The sequence below is a fragment of the Biomphalaria glabrata genome, chromosome 9 (genome assembly GCF_947242115.1).
Source record: "Biomphalaria glabrata chromosome 9, xgBioGlab47.1, whole genome shotgun sequence".
NCBI classification, from domain to species: Eukaryota; Metazoa; Mollusca; class Gastropoda; family Planorbidae; genus Biomphalaria; species Biomphalaria glabrata.
Window position 1 is genome coordinate 29,502,042 of NC_074719.1, and position 14,230 is coordinate 29,516,271.

Sequence of the window (14,230 nt, forward strand, 5' to 3'; positions counted from 1 at the left end):
GAAATAAATGATGGGGAATATAGTGGATATGAGAGGGAATAAATGATGGGGAATATAGTGGATATGAGAGGGAATAAATGATGGGGAATATAGTGGATATGAGAAGAAATAAATGATGAGGAATAAAGTGGATATGAGAAGAAATAAATGATGAGGAATAAAGTGGATATGAAAGTGAATAAATGATGGGGAATATAGTGGATATGAGAGGGAATAAATGATGGGGAATAAAGTGGATATGAGAAGAAATAAATGATGAGGAATAAAGTGGATATGAGAAGAAATAAATGATGAGGAATATAGTAGATATGAGAAGAAATAAATGATGAGGAATAAAGTGGATATGAGAAGAAATAAATGATGAGGAATATAGTAGATATGAGAAGAAATAAATGATGAGGAATAAAGTGGATATGAGAAGAAATAAATGATGAGGAATATAGTAGATATGAGAAGAAATAAATGATGAGGAATAAAGTGGATATGAGAAGAAATAAATGATGGGGAATATAGTAGATATGAGAAGAAATAAATGATGAGGAATAAAGTGGATATGAGAAGAAATAAATGATGAGGAATATAGTAGATATGAGAAGAAATAAATGATGGCGAATAAAGTGGCTAAGAAAAGAAATAAATGATGGCGAATAAAGTGGATAAAGAGGGAATAATTGGTACAAGTAGTAGATGTAACCACACCTTCCATGCTTATAGAAACATTACTTATTTGTAATGTTCCATCAGACGTTGATCTCCATTTTCTATCAAGATTAAATGCATAGGGTCCACTTGAGAGCCAATTACTAGAACCACTGGCGGAGATATTGTAGGCACCGTTATCAGCTACTGACAGAAAACCTAAAATACAAATGAATAATTGCTTAGATGGTTGGCTGTATCAGTACATAGAGAGCCGTTGTACTCAAGAAGTGCTTGTGTGAACTAGAACAATGACCTATATATCTATATATTCATTAAATTGTCTACTTTTGTACTATTCCTTTTATTAACTGGCAAACTCATGGGTGGAACCTGGACCGATTTCTACCGATTTTCCAAGAGATTTTAGAAGCTTATGTATATATTGGGGAAAACAAAACTCTAGCTCATTGGCACCACGGAGTTTGTGTTTGTCCTTTCAACTTGAATCAAAACAGAGTTTGTGTTTGTCCTGTCAACTTGAATCAAAACAGAGTTTGTGTTTGTCCTGTCAACTTGAATCAAAACCAGAGTTTGTGTTTGTCCTGTCAACTTGAATCAAAACAGAGTTTGTGTTTGTCCTGTCAACTTGAATCAAAACAGAGTTTGTGTTTGTCCTGTCAACTTGAATCAAAACCAGAGTTTGTGTTTGTCCTGTCAACTTGAATCAAAACAGAGTTTGTGTTTGTCCTGTCAACTTGAATCAAAACAGAGTTTGTGTTTGTCCTGTCAACTTGAATCAAAATAGAGTTTGTGATTGTCCTGTCAACTTGAATCAAAACAGAGTTTGTGTTTGTCCTTTCAACTTGAATCAAAACAGAGTTTGTGTTTGTCCTGTCAATTTGAATCAAAACAGAGTTTGTGTTTGTCCTTTCAACTTGAATCAAAACCAGAGTTTGTGTTTGTCCTGTCAATTTGAATCAAAACAGAGTTTGTGTTTGTCCTTTCAACTTGAATCAAACCAGAGTTTGTGTTTGTCCTGTCAACTTGAATCAAAACAGAGTTTGTGTTTGTCCTGTCAACTTGAATCAAAACAGAGTTTGTGTTTGTCCTGTCAATTTGAATCAAAACAGAGTTTGTGTTTGTCCTTTCAACTTGAATCAAAACCAGAGTTTGTGTTTGTCCTGTCAATTTGAATCAAAACAGAGTTTGTGTTTGTCCTTTCAACTTGAATCAAAACAGAGTTTGTGTTTGTCCTGTCAACTTGAATCAAAACAGAGTTTGTGTTTGTCCTGTCAATTTGAATCAAAACAGAGTTTGTGTTTGTCCTTTCAACTTGAATCAAAATAGAGTTTGTGTTTGTCCTGTCAACTTGAATCAAAACAGAGTTTGTGTTTGTCCTGTCAACTTGAATCAAAACAGAGTTTGTGTTTGTCCTGTCAACTTGAATCAAAACAGAGTTTGTGTTTGTCCTGTCAACTTGAATCAAAACAGAATTATTTGAAAATGAAATGTAGCTTACGTTTTTTTTTTATTTCAAAGTGAATCTCTAGCAGTTCAGTTCATGTGTTCTACATTTGATGGTGTACTCAATGTTTTTGAAGTGAATCTCTAGCAGTTCAGTTCATGCTTTCTACATTTGATGGTGTACTCAATGTTTTTGAAGTGAATCTCTAGCAGTTCAGTTCATGTGTTCTACATTTGATGGTGTACTCAATGTTTTTGAAGTGAATCTCTAGCAGTTCAGTTCATTTGTTCTACATTTGATGGTGTACTCAATGTTTTCGAAGTGAATCTCTAGCAGTTCAGTTCATGTGTTCTACATTTGATGGTGTACTCAATGTTTTTAAACGTCTATTGATTGATTCAACTCTTCAGATAGTAAGCCATATTGCTAAATAGGTTGTTCGGTTACTTAGAGGCTTGAACTAATATACAATCGAGATGTACTAATAAATCTTTAATTCATTATCTTAAAAATAGAAACTGGTAAAAAAAAGAAAAGACACTATTTTGAAAGATTGAAGACTGAATTATAATAAAATTAAATATTTGATACATCTATTTTCTATGTTGGTCAGAGCAAAGTCACGGATGACATCATCAAATGATGTGTCTCTTGTCTATGTACACCAGACTGAGGTTTGAGTACACAAAATAAGGTCACAAGAGAAACAAGTTGATGGTTTAGTATTGATGTTGCTAACACTTTACCATATTGCATCAAATACTCGTTCCACCTCTCTCTTAAGTTGTAAGTCTTAACGTAATACTTGAATTACGTCAGTCTTGAAATGCCATCATTATTTACCGAACGAAATTCTAAATTAGACTTAATAGATCTAGAGCTAGATTGAAAATAAGTCATGATTTGAAAACACTTTAAATCTATAAGTTACTAGCAGTACACACCGGCAACGCCCGTTGATTTGTTCCCAGATTTTATAGTGTAAACGATCCTCCAAAATACTTTTTAGCCCGTGAATTAATGTCTCTGTTAGGAAGAAATCTTTCGGCCATAAACTGGCGTCTATGTCCCGATACATTGTGGCAAAGTGTAGACAAGTAATGGCAGTAATAAGTTACTACTAATAACGAGGAATTATTTGACTCAAATTATTCAGAATAACTCAACGCAAAGTAAGAAAAAAAAAGTAATTCCAAAGTAATATTTATTTAGAGTGTCAGTACGCTGTCTTTGTACGCTGCGTTGATCCATGCTTGCTTAAATATGGTTTATGTCTATCAATAACTTTAGTGTCAAGGGCTAAACAAATAAGGAGTTGGATGTGGTTAGCTCTTCCTTTATAGCCCTGCTCAGTGTCCCTTTGCTAAGATACACAAATCTGAGCTTATACTATTTTTTACATCAAAAATAGTTACTGGCTTGTTGGACAATAAAAATAGTAAAATGCTCTTGGTTTGTGTAGCAAAAGGTCACTCATATGTTCTACAGTCCAGCCTCCTAATGTACATTGGTCTCCAAGTAAGCAAACGTGGCACCCGTGTAGAGGTGTGGGTGGTAGCCCAATCCCGTAATTGAGATTTTTCTCCAAGTAAGCAAACTCATTACTCGGTTACCCTTGTAGAGGTGTGGCTTGAAGGCTAGCCCCTTAATTAAGATTTATTACCAAGTAAACAAACTCGGGTGTTACTGTGTGACCTGTAGACAGTGTCAATATGCTAACATTAAGTCCGTCCTCTCCTATCTGGTGGTCACCTATCTATCTATGAACTCAATGGGATGGACTAAACAAATAAATGGGGGTGAGAGTTATTCATCTCTATCCCTGGAGATATAGCAGCACAGCTAGGACAGACATCTGGTCAGTTGGACGTAGTTCAGGAGTAGAACATGTGAACTAACCCACTCAAAGGTCAAAACTCTTAAGACGAACAACAAAACACAAATGTGCCAGCCATTGGGGGCTGCTCTGTTTGTCTATTCTATGGCCTCCTTCAGTCGCCAAGCGACTATGGATAATCTTGGTGAGATGAATGCCTGGGCATTAGCTGTGGTCGGAACGATGTCGCCCACACATCAGTTCCCCCCCCCCTCTCCACGCAGCGGATGTATCCAAAGGAACGTCCGATATGTTTGTAAAGCGCATGTATAATGCAAAGTCTCGTTTGTATTTCTATTGACACGCCTCGTCTTTAGAATCAAAGATGTTTGGTGCATATTTTATAGATTGTCAGCACATTATTTTGATGTCAATATGAACATGAATACATTCCACAAGAGAACCACGTCCACTGTATACTTATTTAATACAAGTGTAGGTACTACTCTGTACTATTTACTATCCGGTCAACTATCCTACAGGTATATTCTTATGGATCCGGAGCAAATATTCCTATCTATCTATCTATCTATCTATCTATCTATCTATCTATCTATCTATCTATCTTCATATTTATCTATCTATCTTCATACAGTGCTTTTTTTTGTAAAATAAATAGGTGCCGGTACTCAGTGATTAGGTGCCGGTACTCAGTGATTAGGTGCCGGTATTCAGTGATTGATTGCCTAACCTTTAACTACTATTAAATTAATAGTATACGTTAAAATAACATTTTTCCCCACATTCAAAAAGGTGCCGGTACGCCGTACCGGTAAGTATCGTCACAAAACAAATGTGTGTATATATATATAATACAGACGTTACTTCAAAAAAGAAGATGACATATATATATATAATACAGACGTTACTTCAAAAAAGAAGATGACATATATATATATAATACAGACGTTACTTCAAAAAAGAAGATGACATATATATATATAATACAGACGTTACTTCAAAAAAGAAGATGACATATATATATATAATACAGACGTTACTTCAAAAAAGAAGATGACATATATATATATAATACAGACGTTACTTCAAAAAAGAAGATGACATATATATATATATAAGACAGACGTTACTTCAAAAAAGAAGATGACATATATATATATAATACAGACGTTACTTCAAAAAAGAAGATGACATATATATATATAATACAGACGTTACTTCAAAAAAGAAGATGACATATATATATATAATACAGACGTTACTTCAAAAAAGAAGATGACATATATATATATAATACAGACGTTACTTCAAAAAAGAAGATGACATATATATATATAATACAGACGTTACTTCAAAAAAGAAGATGACATATATATATATATAAGACAGACGTTACTTCAAAAAAGAAGATGACATATATATATATAATACAGACGTTACTTCAAAAAAGAAGATGACATATATATATATAATACAGACGTTACTTCAAAAAAGAAGATGACATATATATATATAAGACAGACGTTACTTCAAAAAAGAAGATGACATATATATATATAAGACAGACGTTACTTCAAAAAAGAAGATGACATATATATATATAAGACAGACGTTACTTCAAAAAAGAAGATGACATATATATATAAGACAGACGTTACTTCAAAAAAGAAGATGACATATATATATATAATACAGACGTTACTTCAAAAAAGAAGATGACATATATATATATAATACAGACGTTACTGCAAAAAAGAAGATGACATATATATATATATAAGACAGACGTTACTTCAAAAAAGAAGATGACATATATATATATAATACAGACGTTACTTCAAAAAAGAAGATGACATATATATATATAAGACAGACGTTACTTCAAAAAAGAAGATGACATATATATATATAATACAGACGTTACTTCAAAAAAGAAGATGACATATATATGAATAAGTTGAATATTTAAAATGCTAGATAACACTTACATGCACTAATGTGAGAAATATAAAGTGTATACAATAATAACTGGAACATTTTGGTTGGTACGGAGTCACCAATGAACTGCTGGACAATCTCAACTGACTCCACAATGTCCTTGATTGTCACATATCTCGTAGCAGTTGATTGTCAAATGTTGCAACTAACGTTATCAGCTAGATCTGACTGTTTGATGTACTAGATCTTTCATTTTATCTTTCTTTGCCTGTTCCTAGACTTATCATCTTAGATATGGATTTATCATAATAATAAACATCAACAAATGCCCTTAGGCTTTGGAAAGTATTTACATAATCGACAACTGAAATTCAAATAGTCACATATTTAGACTTCATATAGTCACTTATTTCGACTTTAGATAGTCACTTAGTTAGACTTCATATAGTCACATAAACATATAGTCACTTCAGATATTCACTTATTTAGACTTCAAATAATCAAGTATTTAGGCTTCAAAAACAAATAGTCACATAGACTTTATATAGTCACATATTTAGACTTTAGATAGTCATGTATTTATACTTCAGATATTCAATTATACAGACTTCAGATAGTCACGTATTTAGACTTCAGATATTCACTTCTTTAGACTTCAGAGAGTCACTTATTAAGACTTCAATTAGCTTTTCCTCACCCAATACCCCAGACACTATGAGACACATTCCTAGGAACACAATGTCGAAGGTCTTTTTGTTGACTTGTGTTTGTAATTCACAAAGTTTACATTCTATTGAATGACGTTTTCAGGCAAAGTGTGGACTCTAGTCATGAACTCTAGTCATGGACTCTAGTCATGGACTCTAGTCATGGACTCTATTCATGATTGAAATTAAATTACGAATGTAAAAGTTGTTGTTTTTTTCAGTGAAATAGCATCCAAGTACAAGAGAGTTACATTAAAATGTAAAAAAAACCTTATCAGTATTGAGTTTGTCAGGTCTCTTCAAAGTTATGCATTAGGGTGTGACTATCAAAAGAAAGTCATGCAAATTCTCTACATAATGTGGTCGAGAATCATTTAATTTTTCATAGGCATTAATTACAACGGCAAACGGTAAAAATGAGCCAGTCAAAGGTATTGGTAATATAAGAAATAGCAAGGTTACTAACTCCGTCACCCACAGATTTATCAAAGAGCGCTACCGCTAAATAATCCAGATATTAGATCCAGACACCTGACTACAAGATCCACACACACACACATCATTATCATTCTATAGTATAGATAAGGTTGGCGCTATTTTGTGTTACGCTATTTTGAAGTTTGCTGAATATGTTGGTTAATCGAAATATGGTCAGTACTATGATTGGAACGTTCTCTCCAGTTTCATAACACTTGAAAACACTTTTCTCTGTTAATAATGGCTTTATACGTTGACAAATGGTCAAAACAAGTTTTATTTGATAGAATTACCAATAGCTTATTTCAATGGTTCATTAATCGTTATATGAAAAACATTTTATTGACATTTCTTTCAGAACAAAAGAAAATCTTACAAATACACTCTATTTGATTGCGTCACTTTATTGCATTAAACATGCATGTGTTGTTGTTAACTTGCTGTTACAAAATAAATAATATTAATAATAAACAGCGAGAATGCCAATATTTTTTGTTCTACTGAGAATACGAATATGAAATTGACTTTCAGATATGAACAAAAAAAAGAAAAATGAAATCAAACACCTTTAATCTTGAACACAGTTTATGCATGTCAGAAAGACATGTCTAAATATCAGTTGAACTATTTGTATAGTTTTTAATATGGCTGTGTCTGGTGTACAGACTCCAGGAAGTATGGATCATCGAATCTGTTTCTTGGAAAAAGTTTAGTTTCACTTTTACCTGCACAGCCACAGCTGTAAGCTGTTCACGTGGAACACATTGAATTTGAAACACAGCTGTAAGCTGTTCACGTGGAACAGTGAATTTGAAACACAGCTCTTAAAAAAATGGCCTCCTTGACATTGTTTAGTTTTACTGTTTGTTCAAAGTCTCTCTCAAGTTTATTTTCTGACATATTTCTAGAGGTTTCCTAATATCTTTACCACAATTCTCAATATCGCAGTCTCTTCTTTTTTTATTTTCCTGCATTTTTTATGACTTTAAGAAACGAAATAAAAAAAATGGTTTATTGTGTTCAAAGGTTTCCTGAAAATCTCCTAGTCAATGCGTGCAACTTGCCTGTATCACTGTACACTTGGAATCAACGAGCTCAAGTTGAAACTTTCCCAAACCACCAACGTCTAAACTTTCCAGCTCCTAAACTTCCCCATTTCTTGTCTTGATTGATTCTTGGTTCCCTTTGTCTTGAGTTGTCTACATCTAGGTCATGATCTAAATGTCGTCCTCCTCTAGTCTTATCAGTTTTCTTGTTATCCTTGATTGATCGGAAGTTTCTAGCAACGAGAGATTTCAAAGAGTTTCCACTTGCCGGCAGTGATGACTTTTTCCCATCAACTAATTCAAGATTTGAAGTTTTGTTGTCCATCTTGAGCTTGTTTCCTTTAGTAATGAACTTTTTGGACTCGGGGTTGTTCATTACAAACAGGTGACTGTGTGAATAGGCGGAAGTTTTGCTGACTTCCGGAAGAGTCTGAAATCCAGAGTCTGTATTTGTCAATGGACTTTTCATTTGTGGCATTAAACCTTGCCCAGTTTCCTGTTGTGTATTATACATTTGTAGAGCTGGAAATAAGATCCAACTGGAGTTAACAAACTGGCTAACAAAACTTAGCTGCTTTAACTCAGAACTGACATCTTCAGGAAAGTCAACAACTTTCTCTATTGTGTTTATCGCCCAAGATATGGGTTTAACTGCTGCTAAACTTTGTTTTGAACTATTTAGAACAATGTTTCTATTTACATAGAACAAATCTTTTCTGCTTGATTCTATCAGTCTATTTATAGCCTTTCCGATGGAAGTCCATGGTGCCGGAACTGTAGCCACAGATAATTGTAGAATTATTCTTTGGACCAAATTTTCTTGCGCTTCTGATGGTAACATTTTATTATAAGTCGAATTCTGTTTGATGGGGATCAGAATACTTGCATCTGCCATTGTTTTAATTATCTCGACTAAAAGATGACAATTATTAAATTCCTTGTGACATAATTTGCACGTTGTTCTGACTAATAAGTCCAGACAACAATAATTGTAGTTTGTCTTAATTGTTGACAAGCAATGATTACAAAGACTGTCTGTGTCAGTGTACTGATGGCATAATGTCACTTGAGGGCTGTAATTAGGCAGTCTAGAAGTCTGTTCTTGTAAACACATGACAAGTGGCAGGAGAAATAGGTGAACGAGGGGACCAATGTACTGCATGCCTGAGATGGGGACAAGGCTGTAGATAAATAATAGATTTAATTTATCTATCTATCTATCTATCTATCTATCTATCTATCTATCTATCTATCCATCTATCTATCTATCTATCTATCTATCTATCTATCTATATCCGTCCGTCCGTCCGTCCGTCCATCTGTCTATCCATCTATCCATCCATATAAAGGCTATCCTAAAGGTCTGTTTCTTGGTAGGACACAAGACTGCCCATACACCCACCCCACACACACACAATGCATGATTATTATTTAGTTGGCAGCAGTTCTCTTTTACCGGAACGTCCTTGACATGTTTAGAATTAAAATTAATCATGAAAATCAATAATTAATTCCGTATAATTGCAAATCAATTTTTCACAAATCTAACATTTTCACTTATGATACTACTTCAAGTTTAGAGAGACAAAATTGTTACAATCTCTCATAATTGTAACTACTTACCAGCACTAGATTTCAAAGCGATACAAATCTGGTTGGTTTCTGCTTTTAAAAAAATAGACTGTTTTCAAGTTGTTATTCTAATGTCTGTTAGAGACACAAACAGCCCTCTCTTCTAGTACCGCAGACAAACCTTTTCTCTTCTGTCAGCCTCTCACTCTGTCTTCTAGTCTTAATTCTCCCTCTTTCTATCTCCCCTTCTTTCTTACTCATTAGCCAGGTTTCTTTCCCTTTTCTTGAGCTTCTGCACTGACCCTCTCTTTCCTTTTTTTTTCTGGTTTCATCATTTTCCCTTCAACATCATCCTCGCTTTTAAAACTCTCACATTTTGTCTCAAGTCTTTTTTATTTCTCATTCCAAATCACTCTTTTCTATTACCAAATCACTCTTTGTGTCTGTTAGTCAAAGTACCAAGTTAAGTACCTATCTACATAGTAATATACTTTGGATTCACGAGTTTTTCATTCCCTATTTGTCATCTAGATATTAGGTTTGATATGACATTGCAGTAGTGATGATCATGAGCCAACACTGTGTACCAAGCTGTAACCCTGGTATTTTACCTGACATGTTATCATTGTGTGTTCCGTGTGTTCAGTTATCTCGTTAACAATACAAACACACACTGATACATCGTAAATAATGGTCAAACTAATAGATAAAGTAGACCTAGGTTTATATAAAGTTTATATCAACTCACTCTGTCTCTCTGGTAAAAACAAAGTGTGTACACGTTATTTCTCCCACACCCAATCTCAGATCAAGTTGAAATTTAACACAATTATTTCTTGAAAAAGCAATAATCAATAAACAAGGTTATAAAGACAGTTTGGGTGGAAACACAAACTCAAAATCGGCCCCCGAAGTGGTCCACACATGCAACAAAAAGGCAGGTCTCAATATTTTCAGAAAGAACATCAGAATGAAGTTCTATCAAAGACAAATGACAGTGAAGAATGGAGAAAGAAGGTTGACAGATCTTGTGTGGTGCTCCAGCGGTCCAGCAGACCAAAAGATAGGTGAAAATGAATGTAAAGTTAGATGTGAGCATGGCCTAACTGACGTCTTAAATGAATATCTATTTGATCTAATTGTTTTGTAAAGGATCAATACCCAAGAAAAAAACATTTCCGTAAAAAAAAATTTTTTTTCCTTTAGTTAAGTGTTATATCGCTGTAGTGCACCTCTGCAGATCACGCGATAATATGAAAAACTACTTATTAATTGTTGTTTTGAATAATGGCCAACTTATAAGCATACTAAATAGATTTTTTCTCTTTAAAAAAAAAGTAAACATTTTTGTAAAAGTAGTAGTTAATAGGACAGAACTTACTCAACTTAGTAATACAAATGCAAAAAGAATTTTTTTAAAAACAAAAAATCCAAAACCATTTGCATAAATATGGTAGATGACTATCTCCCCTATAAAAGAGCCTCCCGTCTTTGCTACTAATAATAGTACATAGTTGTAAAAGTGGTGTATTTTTATGAGAAAAAAACGCTTGCATAAGTGATTTAAAAAATTAGATTTTTCGCTTTCAGAAAAAAAAAAGTAGCCGTTGCATCAAAACTTTGAATGGTCTAAATTATTATAAAATCGGATTTTCACTATCTTTTCTAGTTTACGAGATCTAACGGGACGGACGGACAGACATTCCACACAAAACTAACAGAGTCTTTTTTTTCCCTTTCGGGGGCCACTAAAAACAATAAGTTAATTAACTATTTATAATAGAATTTTTTTTTTGGTATCGAACAAGGAAAAGAAATTCTACTTGACAGATTTTTTTATGTATTAAAAAGCGATCACGGTAGCATTCACATTCATCCAGTGGCGTAGCTAGAGTATATGATGCCTGGTGCGGTACCTCATCTTGATGCCCCCCCCCCAATAAAAAAACAATAACTAATTAATAACATTGCAAAACTTTACTTTTTTTTTCATTATAATATATATTCATTAATCAAATATTGTTAATTCTTTCATGACCGCAGCACTATCATAGCCTTGACCCCTGCAGTCCATTATGTCTAAGCCATCCAAACGCAATTTCTCTAGAATCATCTCAGCGATTCCAGCAGCATGCGTGTCCTTTGTGTCGATGAAGTCAACAAAAGACTCACGAACCTGCACCCCATCATTCTCCAAGACAACATACCGTAAAATTTGGGAAATTTGATGCAGCTTTGAGATGTCAAGTGTACTGTCAAAAATAATAGAGAAATATTTGGTTTGTTTTACTTGCTGTATGATTTGTTTTTTAGCGTGATCCCCTAATATTGTAATAAATTCATTTTGTATTTGTGGAGACATGTATGTATTCGGTCTGGAACAAAGCTTAGTTCGAAGCACATGCTCCCTCAAGAGAGGATCGTACTTTGATAGTAATTTTACTAACTCTCCAGGTTTTCGTCTCTTGTATAATCAAATCTTGGGCCTTGTTGTCAATATTGTTCCTTACTCTCAGGCGAACTTCAAGTTCCCTCCAAGCAAGCGATGACTGAATGTGAGCTCTGCTGGTATCATGTTTTTCTATTTTCGGGGATAACCTCCACCACTCATTGAATCCATCTTTGGATTTAAATGAAGATTTGGTACTTGATCTTGTTGAGAAGAGTGTGCAGGGGAAGCAAAATAAGGATTCTTTTTTTGGCGAATAACACATCCACTTTCTAAGAACTTTCTCGCCGTTTGACATTTGCCGGAAAAACCAAGCCTTTGAAAGCTTTCTAGCCTTTCCTTTTGCTGATTCTTGATGTCTATACGCCTCTCTGAATTGACTGTCCATACGCTGAACTGTTTCAGATCCTTGAGTGACAAGGTGTATGCGAATATTATCTGTGATGACATCAGGCCAATCTCCAATGTCGTTCAGTCTAGAGTTTATTTCTGTATTGTTTACACTGTCTGATGGTTCAGCTTCTTCAGTATGAATTTTTGAGGACATGCTTGTGTGCTGTCCTTTAGTCTCTAGAACCTGCGGTATTGAAGTATTTTCTTCTTTTCACGATGTCGGCCTCATCATTTTTTTCTAGATTCAATGATAACCGTCTCATCTTGCTTTGTTGCTTTTAATTGTTCAGTTAATTCATACCCATTAACAGCTCGCCTATAGTCGTTGGACTCTGGCAATGATGTGACTTGAAATTGTCTCGATGCTTCTTTGGACTTAAAGAAATTTAAGAAACGCACCTCACTGCAGTAAAAGAAACTGCTTTATGCGGATGACATTGTCCTCTAGTCAACCGGCAAGAAAGCCGACCAAATACAGGCGGCATCACAAGCAGACCTCCAAACCATCTCCTCGTATTGCGAAAATGACAGATTCAGATAAACGTTGCCAAAACGACCTGGTCCCTGTTCAGCCTATGGATCGACATTCTTAAGGCTCTATTCGAGCTTCAACTCGGTGGGCTGCGACTCCAATGTGAAAACACGCCAAAATATCCAGGGGTAACCCTGGATAGAAAGTTGTCAATGTTCCAACACGTCCTGGAAGTTGAAAGAAAAGCCTCGGAGAAGTTAGCGTTACTAAGAAAGCTGGCCAGCACAAAGTGGGGTGCCAAAGCTGACATGCTACGCACATTGTACTTAGGGGCAGTCAGATCACAAATTGAGTACAGCTCAAGTATATGCTAGTAAAACTGCCCTCGAATCACTCGACCGAGTACAATCACAGGCACTAAGGTTCATTTGTGGCACCTTTCGGACAAGCCCAACAAACGCTGCTGAAATCTTAACAAACGTGGCCCCTTTACATTTAAGGAGAGAGAGGGCGGTACTTACAGCCTATGAGCGCTATAAAAGGGGCGACTTTAGGCTACCCACCTCAATATTAGTGCAACAGTGGAGAGAGAGGAACCGCATAAAATGCGATCGTTCCTCCACATTGCGTCCATTTTTGTCAAAATCAGCTGGGCTCTCCAGAAACCAAATTAGAATAATTAGTACTTGCCCTCCGTGGAGAAGAAGCCGGCCCCACAAATAAGCATGTCCCTTATAGGTCAAGAGGGAGCCACCAAGAGGCGATCATAAAGAAATGAATAAACTAAGACAATTGTTTAAAGCTAGAGTTTAAAAATATATTTTTTAACTCAATATCTAGATTTAACAATGAAGTAAAAAAAAAAAAGGTTGGCCTATCTTCTTCTTTATATTACAGAGCATTGATCAGTGTAGTAACAACATGTACGTGTGTCCGAAAGAAATCTAGTAAATTAGATTCAAACTGTTCTATAGCTTACATTGTATTGAAGAAATAGTCAATGAGATGAAACAAAATAGCGACATGACTAGTTTATAAATCATTAGTTGATGTTTAAAATACAGTAGTCTAAGTTTGTTCGTGTCCATACAATTAGTCGTTTTTACTGAAAAGCTCACGGAAATAGGAAATTAATACACACTGGGAGAATTTTGGTGCCCCTATCCACTTGGTGCCCTGTGCGGCCCGCACCACCCGCACATTGGTAGCTACGCCACTGCATTCATCTCTAC

At 34.9% G+C, this 14,230-nt stretch overlaps 2 protein-coding genes across 2 annotated transcripts in view; both read right to left on the reverse strand.

Moving 5' to 3' along the window:
• Window positions 1–6,105, reverse strand: part of LOC106053523 (uncharacterized) — a 59,661-nt gene extending 53,556 nt beyond the window's left edge. Inside the window, exons 1-2 of the mRNA XM_056041581.1 lie at window positions 5,933–6,105; window positions 700–858 (exon numbers count right to left, since the gene is read on the reverse strand). Of these exons, the coding sequence (XP_055897556.1) occupies window positions 700–858; window positions 5,933–5,981 (208 nt within the window). The 5' untranslated portion in view covers window positions 5,982–6,105. The remainder of the gene's footprint in view (window positions 1–699; window positions 859–5,932) is intronic.
• Window positions 6,106–6,252: 147 nt separating this feature from the next.
• Window positions 6,253–10,179, reverse strand: LOC106071941 (uncharacterized). The gene is made up of 2 exons (XM_013232173.2): window positions 9,736–10,179; window positions 6,253–9,293 (listed from the first exon to the last, which is right to left on the reverse strand). The coding sequence occupies exon 2, from the start codon at window positions 9,272–9,274 to the stop codon at window positions 8,162–8,164; it is 1,113 nt and encodes a 370-aa protein (XP_013087627.2). The 5' UTR covers window positions 9,275–9,293; window positions 9,736–10,179; the 3' UTR covers window positions 6,253–8,161.
• Window positions 10,180–14,230: the final 4,051 nt, after the last annotated feature.

What these genes read in the sequence shown, in the direction of transcription:
- LOC106071941 (XM_013232173.2), bottom strand. Translation starts at nt 9,274, where the DNA reads ATGCAGTACATTGGTCCCCTCGTTCACCTATTTCTCCTGCCACTTGTC.